The sequence below is a fragment of the Zootoca vivipara genome, chromosome 5 (assembly GCF_965207765.1).
Source record: "Zootoca vivipara chromosome 5, rZooViv2.hap1.1, whole genome shotgun sequence".
Classification (NCBI taxonomy): Eukaryota; Metazoa; Chordata; class Lepidosauria; order Squamata; family Lacertidae; genus Zootoca; species Zootoca vivipara.
In genome coordinates this window covers 43,257,711-43,273,579 of record NC_142588.1, presented here as the reverse complement: position 1 = coordinate 43,273,579, position 15,869 = coordinate 43,257,711, and the positions used below count along the sequence as shown (strand labels likewise).

Sequence of the window (15,869 nt, the reverse complement as noted above, 5' to 3'; positions counted from 1 at the left end):
GACCATAATTATGATGATGATGCCTCTACACTGGGCTCTTTCCCCAAACTACCTCCCCAACAACTTGGGAAAAATGAAGGGAAAGGTGATAATGACTCTGCGCTGCCGCCACCCCCAACTTGGGGACAATAAGGGGAAAGGATGTTATGATGTCTCTGTACTGGTCTCTCTCCTACCCTACCCCACCCCACCCCACCCACACCCCAAGTTTCAGAGCACTCCCTGCTCTAAGGCATGCAGCAGAAACTAGAAAAGTTTGCCATTTCCCCATCACTGTCATATTCAACTGAGGCCCCTCTCAAGTACGTAGCTGCCTGCTCCACATGCCAGCAGGCAGCAAAACAAAAACAGCAGTAATGGGATAATCATTATTGTAGTTCCTTCAACTCACCCACTGCCATTTAAAACAAAAAAACCTCATAATTAGTGACAGGCAATTCCTGTGCTTTCCCCCACTCCAATACACACATTAAATTAGCTCATGGTTAGGCAAACTAAGGCCTGGGGGCCAGATCCAGCCCAATCGCCTTCTCAATCTGGCCCGCGGATGGTCTGGAAATCAGTGTGTTTTTACATGAGTAAAATGTGTGCTTTTATTTAAAATGCATCTCTGGATTATTTGTGGGGCATAGGAATTCGTTCCATCCCCCCCCCCACAAGGTCTGAGGGACAGTGGACTGGCCCCCTGCTGAAAAAGTTTGCTGGCCCCTGTAGCTGCCTGACTACTGCTCCATATGACTGCAAAACAAAACAAATAGAGCAGTAAGTGAGTTGATCACAACTCCATGCACAGAGATACACACCCACCCACCCTTCCCAAAAACTGCTCCATGGCCAGAGCAGCTGCCTGCTGCCTGCTCCACCAGGACATTGGGCAGCAAAGAGGAATGCCTACAGCTATGACACTTCTGAGCTCTCCCCTTTCAAAAAGTCCTTCTGTGGGCAGCCAAAGCAGAAGAGGAGGAATGGCCTCAGCAGTACACCCATCCTCAACATCCTCCAAGAACCTGTCCTATCTCTCATCTCCATCTGTGTCCCACAACAACTGTGCACACAAATCTTTCCCTCCGGAAAGGAGAGGAGCTGCTAGCATCATAGACAAGTAGAGCTGGAAGCCAATGAGCCCTTCCAGCTCCAGCAAGTGTTATGCCCTGCAGAGCCAGATCAAGCATTATCCTCATCCTTCTGCTCAGTGCTATTTTTCTAGAAAAAGGGGTGCTGGAACTCACCATGAATACCTCTTTCATTCTCTTATAATGGCAATGGTGTCCAGCTGAGAGGTGCTGGAACTGAGTTCCTGTGAGCTCCCCCTGCTTCTGCTTATGTTGGGTTGGCAACCCCTGGCTTAGAAGGGAGCCTGCGCAATATGTTCCCTTTCTTTCTTTCTTTCTTTCTTTCTTTCTTTCTTTCTTTCTTTCTTTCTTTCTTTCTTTCAAGAAAGGTGAGACTCCAGTTGCACCATTAAAAATCCCATCCTGTTAGGATCCCAGGGAATCCTGTTTCCCAGTGTCCAAATAGTCACAGCTTTGACTTCATTGGCTAGAAACACAATACTCAGTTCGGTTCAGTGGCACCAATGAAGGCCTTTATGGGCACTGGGTTTGGACCCCCCCCAATGGACCAGCATCCACTGACTTTAATCAGGGAGTAGGAGAAATGAAGAGTAGACACAACCCAGCACACTCTAATACTAGAATTCAACAATGGCAATTCATTGTTTGTACTGATGTTGCAAAGGTATCTTCTTAGCTAACAATGTATACACATAACTAGGGGGGGGGGTGCACTTAACTGCAGAGGGTCCTAATCCTGTGTACACTGCATATACCTATAAATTTGCCATTTTGTATGAGAGTGGTACAACACATGGGAGACACACCCCTTGTGCCTCTACACTGGAGTAAAAATAAATAGCAATGTCAAAGTTGCAATTCTATCCATATTTACTTGGGGACAAGCTCCACTGGATTTATTCCTGAGAAAACATGCACAGGATTATTGTGTGGCCAGCTTCTACATTCCAGCCTAAAGCAAAGGTGGGGAGTTTTAAAATATTTCAAAGCATTGCAGCATAGTCATTGGTGCAAAGTGGACATTAAGAGATTAGCTCTAATTAGGTGAAAAGAAAACATCATAGGACATATGCTCATACCATATGGGTATTGAATTTCATCGTGCTAATGCTTTTTACACGTCCTGGTTAGAATAACACTGTTACAGCACAATCCTGTGCTTGTCTACTCAGAAGTGCATGTCTTACTCCCAGTAAAGTCATATTTTAACAAAGCAACAACCACCACCATCAGTGGACCAGGGAGTGCATGTGTACATAAGCAAAGCAACACAAGGGTTTTGTTCTAATGGAATCTCTGGGTAGCTCAGTGTTTGCTTGTGTCAATTACAGACTGAAGTCACTTTGCTAAAATTAGGACTCGGAATGATGCATAAACGATTCATGTAAGAATCTGTTCTAGTTCTGCATGAATGACAAATACAAGTTAGCAAATCAGATGTGTAAATGCAAAACTAGAGGAAAGGGGGTGGGTAGTATTATCAATAGGGAGCACATACTTTTATCAACATTTGTGAAGCTGCTATTTGAATGCTGGGGAAACCCTATGTGGCACAGGAGCATCACAGTATTTACACAGATGTTCATTTCTTGCAGCTGGCTTTCTTAATGTAGCGAGTGATCTGGAGACCTTCCTATCAAAATGGGCAATGAAAACAGCAGTCCAGAAAATCAGGTGAGTGGGATGATACTTTCAAGATAACTAACCAGAGCTTCTCAGGAATGTTACTCAATGTTATTCAGTGTTAAAAAGCTCAAACTTTGAATTAGTAGGAATCATATCAGACACTGGGTTGAGTGCTGTTCATGCCTTTCAAGTTCTCCTCCTCCTCATTATTATTATTGTTATGGGGGAGAAGGATATTGATATTTGCAGGAGATGTTTCCTAGAGCAGCAATCTGAGACTCACACCAGCAAGGAGCCTGAGTCAGGAAGGCCAGCTATAGCAAAGCAATCCATCAATTGGATTAGATATGATCACCATCCAATTGAGATTAGGTGTTGATTTGGGCAAGATGCTCTCAAATAGACTGGGCTGTGCCATGCAGAGGGACAGGAGAGCTAAGAAGCCAGGAGGACTGGTACCGAAGGCTAGACAAAGAACAAACAAGGGCTTGAAAAGATATGGCAGAGAATGGGAATGGGAATGTACTGGTACCTACAGAATGGGTGACAAAATCTAGAACAATGCTTAATACAAAAAGTTCTTGCCAAGGTGAACTGTGGCCTGTTCCACAGAGGAGGACCTTTCCTCCAGGTCTGACATTTTGTGATTGGACAGACATTCATGCGCTTGACGCTAATTGCAAACTTATTTATAAATCACTGTAAGTTATTTTACACTATCTCTGCACATACTCATCTCTCCATCCAACCATTTCTCTATTCATCCAAGCAAGTGGACGACATTATCACATTTTCAGGCCACATTCCTGCAGAGGAAAAACACTTGAGAAGGATGTAGAGCAGGGCTGGTGAGATGTGTGTCTTGGGGAAGGGTGAATATCCTACGGAGAGTCCCAAGGGCCAGCCAGAGAGACCTGAAAATCCAAATTCAGACCACAGAGCTCCCACCCTTGCCATTCCCATCTGTCCTGCACCTGATGGTAAAAATGTAGCTGGTCTAAAGGGGTTTTCAAGAAACACCAGTTATCTGATGGGTAGCACCTGCAAAGCCCTGTGCACAGTCTTTTGAGAGCATCAACAATCATAGCTCTTACCGTATGTGGGAACCGCCCAAGCCCTGGCAATCAGCTGGCTGCAAGGGCTTACATAGTGCAGTGCACAGAGCTCAGAAGGCCTGGCTATCATCTGCTTGGATACTGCAAGAGAGGTGATGCAGTTAAAGGAAAGGAAAACATGCATATGGTGGTGAAGTGTTTCTTCTGGGTCTCCCACTGCATAGCAGTGAGCTCTCTCTGGAAGGGTGAAGAAGAAACTAAATTATTGCATGTGAATTAGAACACAGCAATGAGTTTATTACTGGAAGTCAGTGCTGTTACATAAGCCACTTTTCTGTTGCAACCATAGCTGACTGTGGCGGTAACAGAGGAGCCTGCAATGCTGTGCCAGTGCCCTGCTCCTCTGTGTTTTCTGGAACCCATCTTTCCAAGTGATTATGGATGTCAACAAATGGAGAAATCTGCAAAGTTCTCTTGGATTTACATGCATTTCCCTTGCAAGGCTGTTTATACAGAGTGCTGGAATTTTCTGAAGGGATGAAATGTTGGAAGGCAGGAAGGGAGGGAAACAAAGAGGAAGCTCAATGAAATAATGGATCTTGGACTGTGTAAACATTCTGGCTCTGATAACTGGAGGTTTTTCTTACATCTTAGGTTTCTGTGACTGTAGAACAAGGATAAAGAACAGCCCCCCCCAGCAGATGTAGCCCCCACCCCTCCACTCCAGTCTCCTCTATTTGGCCCTTGGGACTCTCTTTAGGCCACCTCCTCTCCCTCTAGGCCACACTCTCTCTTATTATTTTTGCCTGGTTAAAATGTGTCCTTGAACTTTGATTTGCTTGCCTGCATGGAGGATAGGGAGGGCTGTGTGAATGTGTGGTATGCATAGAACTTAGCCTACTGTCAAGAGCAAGCTGGTAGTAAATCACACTGTGCAAGTTGGAGTTAACTCTTTATTAGCAAAAGCACGATCTGCACAGACTTGGCAGAGTGTCAGGTCTAATGAGCACAGCATCTCTTCCCTGCTAAGACTGAAGGTTCTCACCCCTCCCCCCCCCAGCTGCCTAAGGCCCTTCCTCTCCAGGGTTTTCTCCAAGCAATCTGAGACTGCATCTACATGCAGCCAATGTCTCTTCTGTCCTGTTCATGGCTCTTCTGGTTCTGGGAGACTGGGGCAGAGGTGAAGCTTGTCACAGCAGGCAGGGGAGGCATCTGTCTCTACACCAGCCAGACTCAACTTTGCCTCCTGACCAGGCATAGGCAAAACCAGCCCGCCAGTTGTTTTGGGACTACAACTCCCACCATCCCTAGCTAACAGGACCAGTGGTCAGGGATGATAGGAATTGTAGTCCCAAAACATCTGGAGGGCCGAGTTTGCCTATGCCTGCTCATGACCTTTCCTCCCCAACTTTAGCTTCTGCCTCTGATTCCGAACCTCTCTCTGCCACAGACTCCCCCTGCTCATTAAGCCCTGTCCCCAGCGTCTGACGCCTCCACCTCCCAGTCTTCTCCCTCTTCTCCCTGTGACCACTCATCATCGGCCCACCACCATTCCCTGGGCTCTGAGCCTTCTTCCTTTGGGGGTTCCCCAGCTGGTTCCTTCCACCATTTCTCTGCATCCAACCAGTCCATGACACCTACTGTACAAAGGTACACATACACTGCTCCACCCACCTTTGCCTCTGACCCTGCCCATCACCGGCATGTGGCCCCCAGAAGGTTGCGCAGAAGCAAATGTGGTCTTTGGGCTGAAAATGTTTCCCTCCTCCTGCTTTAGAAGAAATCAGTTACATATTTCTCAGCTGCAGTGATCTAGCTGAGATTTGCAGCATACTGGCAATACTTTTTGATCTAAAACCACCCACCTGTGTCCTTGTTCCTATGTCCTGTAGTGTTCATTTTAGATTTACTACTAACAAACCGATTTTGGCAGAAGAGGTTTGTTCCATAAATCTCCCCTATTCTCCTCCAAGCAGAAAACCGACCCATTTACCCTGTGTCTTTTGTGGGGAGGGGAAGGGGATGAATACAAATTGTCCTAATGTTACAAAGGGTGGTTGCTGCATTTGTCCCAACTGTGGCAAAGTATCAGCGATGAAGCAATGTACAGGACTGGGACCTTTATGCTTGCTGAGCAGCAGGTTAAGTTGTCACGGCCTGTGCTGCACCTGTTAAGAGGATAAACAGTGTAAAGTTCTTTGAAGAATCTATTACAACACGAAAAGGTCATGAACACAAATGTTTGGGGAAGCTACTGCCTCTGGGATTATCCCTTAAATTCTACAGCGTTGAGAACTGTATATTTCAAAGTTACCATGATTATTATTATTATTATTATTATTTAAAAAAAATCTAATGAGGCATATTTGATTTCATGTAAATGGCTTGGTCTTTGGGTTTCCTTACCATCACTTGTTTGCTCAGTATAAAACTTGTCTCCTTTGCCAAAGACTGAAGAGCATGAGACAGATGAACCGGGGACTCAACAGTATCATGCAAAAAGTCCCAGTTTCAGTCCTAGAAAACCCTGGGAATTCGCTGCTAGTCAGTGCAGAAAATCCTGAGCTAGATGGACCAGTGGTCTGTATAAGGCAGTATAAGGCAACTGCCTATGAATCCTTTGGGTTTCATTTTGTACAAGTGCGTCATTCAACTAAATTATAGAATCCTAGTTGCTTTGCAATCCATGGTTAATGAAAATATTCAAATATATTTTTGTCCCATTTTCATAGAAACTATGCATGTGCTTAACATAAATAGGCAGAAGCATAACATAACAACACCAGACCAACAGCCCATCTGGTTCTGTATCATGTTTCCACAGTGGCTAACGAGATGCCTATGGAAAGCCCACAAACAGAGCACGAGCTTCTGCCATTTGTGCTCCAAAGTAATATTGCCGCCAATACGGGAGATAACAGATAGCCATTGACTAGTAGTATTTTCCTTCCATAAATTTGCCTAAACTTTTAAAGCTGCCCAAGTTGAGGGTCATTATTGCGTCCTGTGGTAGTGAACGTCATCGCTGAACTATGCACTGGATGGGAAAGGACTTCCTTTTGCCCATATTGAATCTCCTAGTATTTGACCCCTAAGGGCTAGTATTATAAAAGAGGGAGAAAAGGCTTCTCCCTTTACATTCTCTCTCCAGAGACCATGGTGGTGGCAAACACAGCCACCCTACCTTACATCTCTCCATTGCTTTTAGGCAATTTCCTCCCAGTCCAGTTTTTATATAGGAAGTGACCAGAGCTGAGAGACATTTGCTCAAAGTGATGGAGCACAAAGAGAGAAGGGTGGTGGCGGCGAATGGGTCGATTTTGCTTTTCTCTTCTCCTGCCCATGCTACTTTATGGATCAGAGAAGATACCTAGATAAACTACATGTGGTTAACCCCACTTGCCTAGATTGCCCCTAAGAAACCGATAGGTCACACTGAACAGAGAGGATCTCACTTCTGACTAAGCATGCTTGGGATCACATTGCACATGACCTACTGGTTAGAAGGGGCAACGATACAGAATTTCCCACCAAGGTCAAGTCAAAGAGGCAGAGGGGCAGTGCAATTCTTATACATGCCTATTCAAAAGTAATCCCTGCTGAGTTCTGTGGGATTTACTCTCAGGTAAGTGTGCGCAGGATTGCAGCCCGAACGTGTGGAGCGCAGTAATAAACTCAAACTCTGCAATCCAGGAGCCATTTCATACCTGTGGACTTAGTCTGTTTCCTTGGCTGCTGCAAACAAGGACAATGAAATCATTTTTATTTTATTTTCCAGACTATTACGTACACACTTATTTTTCCTTTCCTAGCCTGCTAAGATGCACATGTGCACAATATTTGGCCGAAAGGCTGTGTGGCCTGCTCTGGGCAGCATGTGTTCATCTTCCCTTCCTCGGGTCCTTTGGCAATTGTTCCTGAAATCTGATTCCTGACGCCATGGGGATGACCTTTGGTCCACTTCCCAGCATTCACCTGCAGCCAGATAGGTCCCTCCTAAGCTCCTTATGGAGGAAGTGGCTGCTTCAGAGCGAGTTTACTGATGAGTGTAACAGGCGGGTTTCTACCGTATGTGTGTGTATGTATGTGCGTATGTGTGCACAGACTTCAGAAAAGTGCAATGGGAGATGTGATGACAATAAAAGGTAAGAAGAACAGCTTTATTGTCTGCCTTGCTAAGATTTATTCCAGCACTCTGTCTCCCTGTAAACACAGAGTTATTAGGAATGGAAACTTCGTGTCACTCCTCGAAGCTGACTTTCAGCCAGAACTGTGGCATGCCTTAAAAGGCTGCGCATTTAATGAGAAAAGTACCACAGGAAGAAGCCTCTCTCTGTGTGTGCACACCTAGGAACTAGATTCACTTGAGCCAATTAAGAAAGTTTATTAACATTCCTACCCACCCTCCAGGCTTCCTAAGTAGTTCAAAACCTGATTTGTTTGCTTTTAAAAGAGATGCTTAATTAAGTGCTTGATGACGAATGGAGAAGCTTCAGCCTGCTTGGAATGTCTGAAACCCAATATTGTGGCAGTGCGTGCGTTGTTAACACTGTTGCTAAGGCTTTAAAACTAGGTTCAGAAACTTAGCCTTTGGAGGAACTTGCAGGGGCGAAGTCTTACGTAATATGAACATAATGTCCAATTTGAATAGCATCTGCTACAGTCCACAAGTAGATTTTTATTAACATGCTTCTCACTCTTTGGCACTGAGTGTCTTTTTATATAGCTGATGAGAATTAATATCATTTCATTAGCTCTTGATCAGCTGAGGCCAGGGTAAAATTAATACTTTGGCTAGTTGGAGCTGCTTGTGTTTACTTTATCCTTGTACTGTAAAAAAAAACTAAACAGAAGACTCTCTCATCATTCTTGCACCAAAAAAGAGGCTATAATCTAAAGGGGGGAATAGCACACTATAGCAAGTTGTTGTTTTTCTTTTATGACACAAGATCATATACGTTTCTTATTACTGCACTATAAATAAGGACCTTTAAATTTTCCTGAAAATTGATGTTGAAGAAAGCACTCACTGTAACTGGGTTTGGGAACCTGTGGCTCTCCAGATATTGTTGGACTCCAAAAATATCTCCAACATCAACCCCAGCCAGCAAAGCCAGTGCACAAGGATGACTGGAGCTGTCATCTCACAACATCTGGTGGGCCATCTCTGCCCTGTGGAATAGCCTTGTTCCTAGCAAACCCAGAAAGTCACTCTTTGGAGACTGACTGCCTATGATCTTCTTTTTAGTAGAAGGTGGTAGTTTATCATTATTTTAATTAAACCAGGAAAAGAAGAGCATTGTGTTTCTAACAGTTTCCAGAGTAGTCTTGCAGCAAATAAAGCAGAGAATCTTGTGGTAACTTAAAGACTAACAAATTTACCCTTCTAAATGCAAATGTATTACATATACTGTATGTTAGTCTTTAAGGTGCCACAAGGCTCTTTCAGTATAAGGGACACGGATGGTGCTGTGGGTTAAACCACAGAGCCTAGGGCTTGCCTATCAGAAGGTCGGCAGTTTGAATCCCCACAACGGGGTGAGCTCCCGTTGTTCGGTCCCTGCTCCTGCCAACCTAGCAGTTCGAAAGCATGTCAAAGTGCAAGTAGATAAATAGGTACCGCTCCGGCAGGAAGGTAAACGGCGTTTCCATGCGCTGCTCTGTTTCACCAGAAGCGGCTTAGTCGTGCTGGCCACATGACCCAGATGCTGTACGCCAATAACATGAGATGAGCGCCGCAATCCCAGAGTCATCCACGACTGGACCAAATGGTCAGGGGTCCCTTTAACTTTACCTTTAAGGCTCTTTCAGAGGGTGTTCACATGTTATCATGTACCTGACAACAAGTCATCTGTATCTGTGCTCAGAGTCTCTACACATAATGAATTTTTTTAAGCACCATGTGCAGCTGTTCCCTGAGAAAAGAGGCATTCTGCTCACATGCTGATATGTCCTTGCATGCTCTCCACGCGGCTTTATCTTTGTGCATTTTCCTTAAGTACATGCACAGATGTACTTACTGCATGACACTCTCAAGATGCCTTCTGACTTCACTTTATTTTGAGTGTGTGTAAAATTGCAGTGCTGTGTTTTGCCTCTTTATTGTGGGCTGTTTCTTTTTAAGTTCAATTTTGCTCTCTCCCTCTGTTAGGAATAGTGATACATTTGCTGACCACAGGGAAACATTTGCTGGGCTGGAAAAAGAGATAAGGATACCCTCTAGGGGCCAGCTCAGAGCATCATACCTAGCTTAAGAACAGCTCTTCCATTTCCCCCTGCTAGAGTTGATTTTCCTTATGCACTTTTATAGCTCAATTGTTTTCCACTAGTCATAGGGAAATTAGGAGGGGGAAATGCTGATAGTACATTTAAGTACATATATATATATATATATATATATATATATATATATATATATATTAAAAAATAAGCAACTTTGCATTAAAATTGCCTTAAGTATTAATTTTAAAAGGTCTCCTTGCTCTTTAAGTGAACATCCACCTCTCTCATTTACCTTCTAGGATATTCCTCCAGTTCCTGTTCCTGTGCCAGTTCCAGTTCCAGAACCAGTTCAGCCACCCAGCAATGAGAGAGCAGTAAAAAAGAAAAGGCAGAGGAAAAAGAACAGAGACAGATACGTTGAACAAGTCACCTTGGATACCTCGCCTTTGGATGCTGATGTTCCATTACCACTGCCAGATAGTGTGACTTCCTTAACTGCAGCAGATACAAGGTAGGCAAAGGGTGCTTTTTACTGCCCTGTATTTGGCTTGTGACAGAATGCAAGTGAGGAAGTAGGCTGTTGCCCAAGATAACTTCCACTACAGCAACCCAGTTAGCATTGCAAACTAAAAGTCACTTAACACTCCACTAACCACCTTCTTACATTGTCAGCTAGCATACTTAAAAGGCAGATATTTACAATACTATTTTCAATACATGATTACGTTGAAGTGGGAATTTAGATCCACTTTAGTGATGGAGAGTATAGAACCAGGAGGTGGTTCTTGTGGGTGATATGTATTATTTGCATTTCTATACCTCCCATAGGGGTCCTCCCACAGGCGGTATACAACATCATTAAAGTACAGTCATCACAAGCAGTAATTAAAACCTCTAAAAGCAGCATATAGAAAAAGCAGAAACGTAGCTTAACACAAGCAACTATACTAACATTGCCAAATCCCTTTCCTATTCCGGAAGTCTGGGTGAACAAAGTATGTTTTCAACTGATGCATGAAAATAATCAAGGTGAGGTCCGAGGATATGATGGCCTTGACTATGAGGCTGCCCGATTGGCGGTTACTGAAGCTTGCATATTCTGCAATACACCACTTGCTTGCTGCATTCTCTGTTTGGCATTCTTTCAGGTAGGAGGCTTGAGAAGGAAAGTGGAAGACTAACAATGTCAAGCAATGTTTTACTGCCAACTTGATGTTGCAATAGGAATGCATTTAGTAGTCACAGAGGGACCCAATCAAGGTTGGGACCATGGTACATGGGAAGGGTCTATTAACCCTTTGCTCCTTCCAAAATTACATCTTCTCTTTTCCTCTTGAGGGAAGCATGACAGCTTATCCCCTTGAGGAAATAATTGTTTGGGAATGCTTTTTTTAGAAGGGATCTCTAGAAGGGGAATTGTTAAGCACTTCCCTAAATGCTGTAGTCCGGTTCTCTCACAAATACACACCTTCAGCTGTTACTTTAAAAGTAAAAATAAGATAATTAAAAATAATAATCATGTGATGCAACATCTGGTTTGGTCCTTAGAGCAGTGTTTCCCAACCAGTGTGCCTCCAGATGTTTTGGGACTACAACTCCCATCATCCCTAGCTAGCAAGACCAGTGGTCAGGAATGATGGGAGTTGTAGTCCCAAAACATCTGGAGGCACACTGGTTGGGAAACACTGCCTTAGAGCACGCACTCACTCCTGCAAGGAGCTGTTGTCAGTGAAGTATCGTAGAAGGAAATTTGAACTGGGTGGCGCATTTGTTAGTCTTGCTAGAGTTAACTTCAGAAATATAATTGTGTTGATACATGATGTATAAGGACTCAATGAGAAATTTCTGAGTGCAATCTGTGGCATGCTGGTCTGATTTTCTAATTTTAAGGTTTCCTTCTGAAAAATGTATGAGTGTGTGTGTGTTTCTCTTTTCCCGACCCTTTTTCTGACAGAGGGAGTGGCCCTTTAGTGTCTGACTGGAAGGAAAGGGAGCCCTACCAATCGCTTCTCCCAAACCTTCTTTTTGCTGGGCTTGATGTAAATGAAGACTTAAGGCCCCAGACCCCAATCATCAGCAGGTACAAAATATGCCTTGTGAACAACTACCAAGTGTGGGGCTCTTAGAGCTAGCATGAGGAAGCACGCTTGTTTGTTCCATCTATATGTGGAGTCTTGCATTAATTGCCTGCTTGCAACCCCTAAGAAAGCACAGCCGTTGGTAAATAAGGTTATTCTGGCTTTTCCAAAACATCACATTATAGAGATTCAGGCTGCTTATGGGATTTTTATTCTGAATGCCAGAGCATGGCTTGGGTTCTGCTTGTTTCTATAACCCTGGCTGTTTTAAATCCTTGATTATATTTCATATCTTTAACTTTGGATCAATAAGGGCAAAAGACATTGGTGAACAAATACAGAGACTTCAACTTGAGATTCCAGCTTTCATGCCTCTGTGATGGTTAACTGTGATGGTGCCAATTTTTGCCTTCCAGGCCTCTGCAAAGGAAGCTTTGATTTCCTTGCGTCATTATTTGGGCACTTTAGAATTCTGGTAGGCATGGGGCAGGCCCGGCCCACTGATGAAGCAGGGTGAGGCGAAAGCTTGCAAGGTCTTGTGGAGTGCAGGAGATCTCACAAGACTTTGGTGAGATCTTGCTGGAAACAGGGACCAATGCAGATTAAGAGAGTGCAGTTCCAGTTGCAGGGCGGCAGTGAGGTGGCAGGTAGCAGGGGGTAGGGGGAAGAAGCTGGCATGTTCCATTTTTTACCTCAAGCAGCAAAAAGGGATGCATCTCATCTGGTGTGGGACTGAGCTTACCTTGTCATTGTGACATGGCTGAGGGCAGTGTGCATTTCTTCCTTTCTTATAAACCTTCCTCCAGCACTTTGTCACCCTGGCTACCTGCACTGCCTTATCTTGGGGGTGGGGTGGGGTGAGAAATCATGGGAGGAATTATTTAATTTAAAAAAATATATCCCACTTGATATCCCCTTTACGTTATGAGTACTAGGGGAGGTTTCAGACCACTGGTGTCATGAAAGCAAGGTCAGTTGCAAACAGCTCTTGCTAGCCTCAGAAGTAACCATGACAGAAAACCTCAACCATGCCTTTGAGAGTTTTACCAAAAAATTCTCTCCCCTTTGATAGTTTTTGAATGTGACTTATTTTCTCATTCATTGATGGAGAATGGTACAATAATGTGGGAGAGATTTTTGACACAAAGCCCACAAATCCCACTTAGATGTTAACATAGGAACATTCCTTTTGCTGCCCCTTTGGGACTGTTTGTACATTTTGCAAAATATGTGATCACCAGGATTGGATTTCTGTGCAGATAATTCATATCTGTCATGATAAATAAACGGGTCCCAGATGCAATACCCCATCCCACTAGCCTGAAACCTACAATTTTACCAAGCTGTCAAATTTTACCAAGCTGTCAAATGCACCTATGAAAGCAAAGTGTACTTCACATTTAGATAACACTGTGAATTCATCATGAGTGGACATGAGGTCCCACTGTTCCAATATGTTCAGCCCATAAACTGAATGTTTTGCATATACTCTAAGAGGTGAGTTAAAGGAAGTATCCCAGAAAATATGACTTTTCTCATCACTGCAGCACTCTGATAAGCAAATCACAGGGTGAAATTCAACTTTTTCATGCACTTCTTGGGAATCTTCTGAGGATGTGGCAAGTAAATCCTACTTTTTAAAGGCACACCATTTCCCCCTTATCACATTAATTGCACACATAGAAAGGGGCAGTGAGCCCGTGCTGCTGACTTCATCTCCCAAATCACTTGGCTTCCTAAGCCTGTTCCCCAATAGTCGCACGTTGACTGTGAACATGCGAGAAGGGGGAGCCTACATGTGAAGACCCCTGTAGGACTTGGAACCCTGAGCATGCAGGATTCCAGCTCCTGTGGAAGTCTGCATGCATAGACTTGCCCTTCTCAGATGCCCAACCTCAACCTGGGAACACCCTTGGAATACCCCCATTTTGCTGTTACTGATGGTAGAGTACAAATGGCAGAGATGAATGGGTGATGGTGGAGATTTCTGCACCTTGCTCTACCTGCAGCCCTTCCTCTCCATGCATTGAAATGGACATCCTCTCTATCCCACGACCCCTGGATGCCCATGGAAAGAAAAGAGCCTTTGAATCCAATCCAAATCAGACTTGCATATAACTTTTCTCAATGCTACGCAATATGGTTTAGATCCTAAGCTTTTTCTTTGTGAATGGAAGGGGAGTGTCCTACTGATGGAAGGACACTTTCCATGAATGTTTACAGGGGTAGAGTAATGCACTTGTCCCCACTTAGCCTGAAAAGAGCTAATCAGGCCAAGCAACGTGAACAGAATTGTGGTTTTCCTTATACAGTAATAGGAGGTTTGGTAATGGTACACTGCTAGGGGTCGATTTCCATTGGTTTCAAGTCCATGTTAATTTGGTGGAGAATAAAACATTTGGATCAATGGACAAAGGGTAAAGTTCCCACCTGCAACCTTTCACACTATTCATAAATCTGATAAGTGTGTCCAGTACAACTACTGGCATTGTCTAATGCAACTTCAGCAACACCTTTAAGATCTGCTAGTTTAATATGTATGAGAATAACCAGCAGGAAAGAGTGAATCTAAATAAAGTATAAAAGGGGGACTTTGGTATTGTTAAATGTACTGTAATTAATGCATAGTGGTAAACCACTTAGCACATAGAATCCCCCCCCCAATCTGCTTTGGTAAGTGAGTCTGCTAATCTAGCTCTACCAAATTGCTATTAGCATGCGGCCAGACAGGTCATGAACTTGTAATTCCACATTCAGGAGAATGCTCCCATTAATGTGCTCCTAATGTGCTTGGAGCTGTTGGATCTTATATGATGTAGGTGTGTGCAATTAGCAGCATAAATGTAGCGTGGCCCATCCTTCTTTCTTTCTTTTTTAAAAGAAAGGCTTGTATGCATCCCAGTTTGAAACACATTTATTTGGAAGTAAGCCCCACTGATTAGGATCAGAGACTTAGAAAGATTTGCAGTTAACAACATGAACTCTATTAGGACTTGTCACCTGCATTATGTCTACTGGAGTCTTGTTCTTATATCCTTATTGTTGGGCTTTTCGCCCATACCTTTTTCTTTGAAGCTGTGAAGCATAGGGAACAATGCACTCTTGCAAATATTATTTGAAAGGCTATTATGCTATCAAAATCGAAAACCATACTCTCTCCCCACACTTGTTTAATTTGTGATACATGAACCCTCAGAAAGAAAGGAATCATAGAGTTGGAAGGGACCCCAAGGGAAGGGAAGGGCCAACTCTTTTCTAGGTATAAAACTTTTAATGAATGGTCATCCTTGCTAGGCACTAGAAACACATTGTGACATTTTGTTAGTTGATCACCACTGGCGCAATATAAACAAGGAAACTACCCATCAGTGTCACAGGGTGCATTGGCACAGGTGGTTTGAAAGAGAGAGGAAGCAGTCCCTGTGGCTTTGCTTCTTCCTTAGTAGAACTACAAGTTGAGGTTTGGAGGTTTGCTTACCACCAAATCTGGTGCAGCTGTGCCAGTCCTGAGCAAATGCCCGGACACAGTGATGGGCTGGACACAAGCCAACAAACTGAAGCTGAATCCTGACAAGGCGGAGGAGGCCTGTGGGTTGGAGGCTTCTGGACCTAGGGCATAGGCATCCTTTTTTTGTTCTGGATGGGATTGCCCTCCTCCTTAAGGAACAGATGCATAGTCTGGGGGCGCATTTTCAAACACCAATGTCACTGGAAGCTCACTGGAAAACCTCTTCTGGCTGTGGCTGGTATTGGGCAGAGATAGATTGTGCTGGTAATAAGTAATAATAATAATAATAATAATAATAATAATAATA

General features: G+C 43.8%; 1 protein-coding gene across 31 annotated transcripts in view; it reads left to right on the top strand.

The window, feature by feature from the left end:
- The window catches only part of TACC2 (transforming acidic coiled-coil containing protein 2), a 173,719-nt gene that overhangs the window by 12,989 nt on the left and 144,861 nt on the right, over nt 1-15,869 (top strand). For 21 of the 31 annotated variants that reach the window (XM_088670479.1, XM_088670477.1, XM_088670474.1 and 18 more), the window contains 3 exons: nt 2,669-2,747; nt 10,276-10,487; nt 11,931-12,056. In XM_088670479.1, coding sequence (XP_088526605.1) covers nt 2,715-2,747; nt 10,276-10,487; nt 11,931-12,056 — 371 coding nt within the window. In that variant the 5' untranslated portion in view covers nt 2,669-2,714. Of the gene's footprint in view, nt 1-2,668; nt 2,748-7,727; nt 7,900-10,275; nt 10,488-11,930; nt 12,057-15,869 lie in introns of those variants that run through there. The other 10 variants (XM_088670478.1, XM_088670475.1, XM_035137499.3 and 7 more) reach the window with 3 other exon arrangements.